General features: G+C 44.5%; 1 protein-coding gene and 1 long non-coding RNA gene across 2 annotated transcripts in view; one reads left to right on the top strand and one right to left on the bottom strand.

Moving 5' to 3' along the window:
- LOC108529198 (uncharacterized) overlaps nucleotides 1-2347 on the top strand; it is a 16863-nt gene extending 14516 nt beyond the window's left edge. Inside the window, exon 3 of the long non-coding RNA XR_001885432.1 lies at nucleotides 2262-2347. This is a non-coding gene — a long non-coding RNA (uncharacterized LOC108529198). The remainder of the gene's footprint in view (nucleotides 1-2261) is intronic.
- Nucleotides 569-2594, bottom strand: LOC108529197 (eukaryotic translation initiation factor 2 subunit 3-like). The gene is made up of 2 exons (XM_017871334.1): nucleotides 1908-2594; nucleotides 569-1595 (listed from the first exon to the last, which is right to left on the bottom strand). The coding sequence occupies exons 1-2, from the start codon at nucleotides 2574-2576 to the stop codon at nucleotides 759-761; spliced, it is 1506 nt and encodes a 501-aa protein (XP_017726823.1). The 5' UTR covers nucleotides 2577-2594; the 3' UTR covers nucleotides 569-758.
- Between the last annotated feature and the right edge of the window lie 2820 nt (nucleotides 2595-5414).

Here is a 5414-nt window from a genome sequence, read left to right as displayed (position 1 = left end):
AAAAGGGAGAAGGTCTTCAAGGAGAATTTGTGCCTTTAAGTTTTTACTGGTACAACAGTCCTTCAGCCTGGAGGTACTCAGACGAATCATGAAAAAGAAAAAAAAACTTAATTTCAAGCAGGTTCAGTGATATATGTGTGTGCTACAGCAAAGGCTGGTTGTGGCAAAGTTTCATTTCAAACTGTATGATGTGGGCTGGGGAAGGTGGCTCACACCTGTAATCCCAGCACTTTGTGAGGCCAAGGTGGGCTGATTACCCTGAGGTCAGGAGAGACCGGCCTGGCCAACATGCCAAAACCCTGTTCTCTGCTAACAATACAAAAATTGGCTAGGTGTGGTGGCACGCACCTGTAATCTCAGCTACTAGGGAGGCTGAGGCAGGAGAATCTCTTGAACCCGGGAGGCGGAGGTTGCGGATCACGCCACTGTACTCCAGCCTGGGTGACAGAGCCAGACTCAAAAACAAAAGAAAATAAAACAAACCAAAAAACCAAAACTGCCTGATGCATAATTTTGACATTATGTGGGGACACTTAACTTCTGCCAAAATGTAGATTCAATCCAACATTATTAATTGTAGTACCTAAGTTTTCATAACCAAAAAAAAAAAGAGAATAACCTTACAGTTACCTACTAAGGTAACGAACTGTGAAATCAATTCCCCAACATTGCTTTGAAAATAAACCCCTTGGTTGTTAAGAGAAACTCCAACTTCCAACTCCATCCGAATGTATTATTTAACCGGTATTCTTCAGTCATCATCTACTGTTGGCTTGATTGTCACTCCTTATCTGATCCCAACCAATTAAACGCCAATGTTTTTCAACTCTTCTGCTAAGGGCAATTTTTTCTCCTACCTCTGTGCACACTGGATTGGTCAAAACAATTTTACACAAATCAGCCTTGACAGCTCTAACTCTCCCTCCTGTCGACAGGGATCCTATGTTCACCATGAGCACTTCATTCTTAGACAGCTTTTGAACCTTTGTTGCTTTCCTGTCTCCTTCAGTGTGTACACCTAGAAGCCGTCTAAGCAGGAAATAGGAAATTTTCAGTTCTGTGAATATCTCAGGTAAAGCTCCAACTGCACCAAGTACTTGCCCCACCATTCTGTCAGCCCGGCACAAAGTGGGGTCAATTTTTGTTCCAACTCCAATAAGACCGCCTGGAGCAGCATATTGCAGATCATTATGCTCTGCAAAAAGTGATACAATTTTGGAAAAGATTAGTTTACACATGAGTTTTCCTTCACTATCTTTGGAAACAATACCAGGTCTTACTTCTATCTCCTGGCCCACCTTTAATACTCCTTTTAGGATACTACCACCAGCTACACCTCCCTTAAGGTCATCAACTTCACAGCCAGGTTTGTTGACATCAAAAGATCTAATACCAATAACCCGGGGCTCTGAAGTAAAGTCTCCTGGGGATACTGGAATTTTGTTTAGTATGTACTCACAAACAACTTCAATATTGTATTTCAGCTGAGTCGAAATTGGAATAATGGGAGGTCTCTCTGCTACTGTACCTTGGACAAATGCAAGGATCTGTTTGTATTGTTCTTTAGCTGGACTTTCTTTTACCAAATCAATTTTTATTTTTTTATTTTATTTTTTTCTGAGACGGAGTCTTGCTCTGTCGCCCGGGCTGGAGTGCAGTGGCCGGATCTCAGCTCACTGCAAGCTCCGCCTTCCGGGTTCACGCCATTCTCCTGCCTCAGCCTCCCGCGTGGCTGGGACTACAGGCACCCGCCACCATGCCCCGCTAGCTTTTTGTAGTTTTTAGTAGAGATGGGGTTTCATCGTGTTAGCCAGGATGGTCTCGATCTCCTGACCTCGTGATCCGCCCGTCTCGGCCTCCCAAAGTGCTGGAATTACAGGCGTGAGCCACCGCGCCCGGCCAATTTTATTTTGTAGAATCAAAATATGCTTCAGCTTCATGACCTCTATAGCAGCCAGGTGTTCAGACGTCTGAGGCTGAGGACAAGATTCATTACTAGCTATCAACGGAAGAGCTACATCCATCACTGCTGCACCATTCAGCATAGTAGCCATCAAAATATCATGGCCAGGACAGTCAACAAAGGAAATATGTCTGACTGATTTGAAGTTCCCTTTTGTCCCTGCAATGTCTGTAGGAAACTCATTAGGTGTACTGCTCCCACAAGATCTACAACATTCTGGCCGAGGGCAACTTGGGTCATCAAGTTTATAAATCTTAGCATTGGTATATCCAAGCTTGATTGTAATATTTCTTTCTAGTTCATTTTTGAACCTGACGGTGTGAACTCCAGAAATAGCTTTGACAACTGTGGATTTCCTATGAGCTACATGACCCATTGTACCCATATTAATTGTGGCTTGTCTGCTGATAACTTCGTGTGAAAGTAGCGTCAACTTGGTAACATCCAACGTGGTGAGATCCTGACGCGAAAGATGTGGCTGCCCCAGAGTCACTCCAGCTTCTCCACCCGCCATGTTGCCAGAAGAGCTACTTGCTTGATTTTTTAAAGTTTGCCTAGGAGTGAGGGTTTCACCCAGGCCCTGGTAGAGGCAGGGAACATCCTTAAGCATCATTGCCTTGTTGTCTACTTAGCAAATAAAGAATGACATTTTCATGTGGCCTAATCAGAAGAGTTGATCACACTTATAACTAGGACTGGCTTAAAGACAAGTAGGGGATGGTAAGGGCTGAAGGAGCTCATTGAGAACAGAGACATGCCTCTGTTTCTTTATCATCCAACCATCAATCCATCCCCTCTTTCAGTAATTATAGTGTGCTGAGCTCAGACCCAGACAAGAACCATTCTACATGTTTTATACATATTAACCAATTTAATTCTCACAGTTACTATAAGGGTAAATACTGTTAATATCCCCAGTTTATAAATGAGAAAACATATGACCAGGCATGGTGGCTGACACCTGTAATCCCAGCACCCAGCACTTTGGGAGGCCAAGGTGGGTGGATCACCTAAGGTCAGGAGTTCGAGACTAGCCTGGCCAACATGGTGAAAACCCATCTCTATTAAAAATACACACACACAAAAAAGGCCGGACGCGGTGGCTCACGCCTGTAATCCCAGCACTTGGGGAGGCCAAGGCGGATGGATCACGAGGTCAAGAGATCGAGACCATCCTGGCTAACATAGTGAAACCCCGTCTCTACTAAAAATACAAAAAAATTAGCCGGGCCTGGCGGCGGGCGCCTGTAGTCCCAGCTACTTGGGAGGCTGAAGCAGGAGAATGGCATGAACCCGGGAGGCGGAGCTTGCAGTGAGCCGAGATCGTGCCATTGCACTCCAGCCTGGGCGACAGAGCGAGACTCCGCCTCAAAAAAAACCAACCAAACAAATAAAAAATAGCTGGGCGTGGTGGCGGGTGCCTGTAATCCCAGCTACTCCAGAGGCTGAGCAGGAGAATTGCTTGAACCCGGAGGCGGAGGTTGCAGTGAGCTGAGATTGCGCCATTGCACTCCAGCCTGGGAGACAAGAGCGAGACTCCGTTTAAAAATAATAATAATAAAATAAAATAAATGAGAAACCTGATAAGCACCTATTAAGCATTATTGTTCAGTGGTCTTTGAGAATGATCAGATAATCGTTATTGAGTCAGATAATGCAGTTTACAAAAAAAGCTATAATAGTGGTTCATGCCTGTAATCCTAGCACTTTGGGAGGCCGAGGCAGGCAGATCACAAGGTCAGGAGTTGGATAACAGCTTGGCCAATATGGTGAAACCCTGTCTCTACTGAAAATACAAAAATTAGCTGGGCGTGGTGATGGGTGCCTGTAGTCCCAGCTACTCAGGAGGCTGAGGCAGGAGAATTGCTTTAACCTGGGAGGCGGAGTTGCAGTGAGCCGAGATCAGGCCACTGCACTCCAGCCTGGGTGACAGAGCGAGACTCCGTCTCAAAAAAAAAAAAAAAGCTATGATAATTTCCAAATCATTTTTGAAAGGTAATGATGATAGAACAGTATTTAAGCAAAATTACATATACTGTTTTAGGATTATGGAAAGTGTTGTTGCCATATAAATTATACATTTTAAGATGAAGTCAGTGCTAAACAGGAGAAATAAAGTGCTGTGGCTGCAGGAAGGACACTGGGGGAATGGAAAGAACACAGTATTGGGTTTGGAAAGACTTGGCACTGAATCAGGTCTCTGTTCCTCAGGAGTTCTGTGATCTTGGGCAAAGTGCATTAGCTTAAGTTTCTACAATTCTGAGTAAGAGTAATGAAGCCTCTGGAGGTCTTGTGAATTCCCCACATTGAGCTGTGCCCTTATCTGTGCTTTCCCATCACTGTCTGCAATGTCTTGCATATCATTTGCCACATGGAAAGTACCTTTATTTTTTATTCTATTTATTTATTTTTGAGACAGTGTCTTACTGTGTCGCCCAGACTGGAGTGCACTGGTGTGATCTTGGCTCACTGCAACCTCTGCCTCCCAGGTTCAAGTGATTCTCCTGCCTCAGTCTCCAGATTAGCTGGGACTACAGATGCCTGCCACCACGCCCAGCTAATTGTTGTATTTTTTAGTAGAGGCAGGGTTTCACCATGTTGGCCAGGCTGGTCTTGAACTCCGTACCTTAAATGATCCAACCACCTTGACCTCTCACAGTCCTGAGATTACAAGCATGAGCCCCCGTGCCTGGCCAGAAAGTACCTTTTTTAAAAATTAACTTTATTTATTTATTTATTTATTTATTTGGGACAGGGTCTCCTCCTGTGGCCCAGGCTGGAGTGCAGTGATACTATCATGGCTCACTGCAGCCTGAAACTTCTGGGTTCAAGTGATACTCCTTCCTCAGCCTCCCGAGTAGCTGGGATTTCAGGTGCGTACTACCAAGCCCAGCTAATTTTTTGTGTTTTAAGTACAGAGAGGGTTTCACCATGTTGGCCAGGCTGGTCTCGAATTCCTGACCTCAGGTGATCCACCCACCTCGGCCCCAAAAAGTGCTGGGATTACAGGTGTGAGCCACCATGCCCGGCTTGAACATTTCTTATTGTCATGGCTTTGGGATCCTACTGGCATCTAATTAGTGGCAGCTAATGATGCTGCTAAACATCTTACAGTGCGCACAACAGCCCCCTACAACAAGACACTATCCAGCCCCAAATGTCAACAGTGCCGAGGCCGAGAAACCCTGCTCTAGAAAAAATAAAGCTAGGTACACAGTTTGAGGCTTTATCATGGGACCCCAAGTCCAGTTTTACAATCTCCAACACTGATTAGGACTAATAAATACTTGTGGAATAAATTTAAGTCTTGAAAAACCAGTTAAATGGTAAATTCAGGGCAAGTGTTGAAGAAAAATTTACCAGATACAGAAAGGAAGAGGAAGTACTTTTCCTCTTCAGTCAGGCCATCTCTTCAGACATATGTCATCTTTTTTTTTTTTTTTTTTTTTTT

This window comes from Rhinopithecus bieti, unplaced genomic scaffold, assembly GCF_001698545.2.
Source record: "Rhinopithecus bieti isolate Rb0 unplaced genomic scaffold, ASM169854v2 scaffold_4709, whole genome shotgun sequence".
In the NCBI taxonomy this organism is placed as follows: domain Eukaryota; kingdom Metazoa; phylum Chordata; class Mammalia; order Primates; family Cercopithecidae; genus Rhinopithecus; species Rhinopithecus bieti.
Note: the sequence above shows the minus strand (reverse complement) of the source record. Positions and strands in the feature narration are given on the sequence as shown.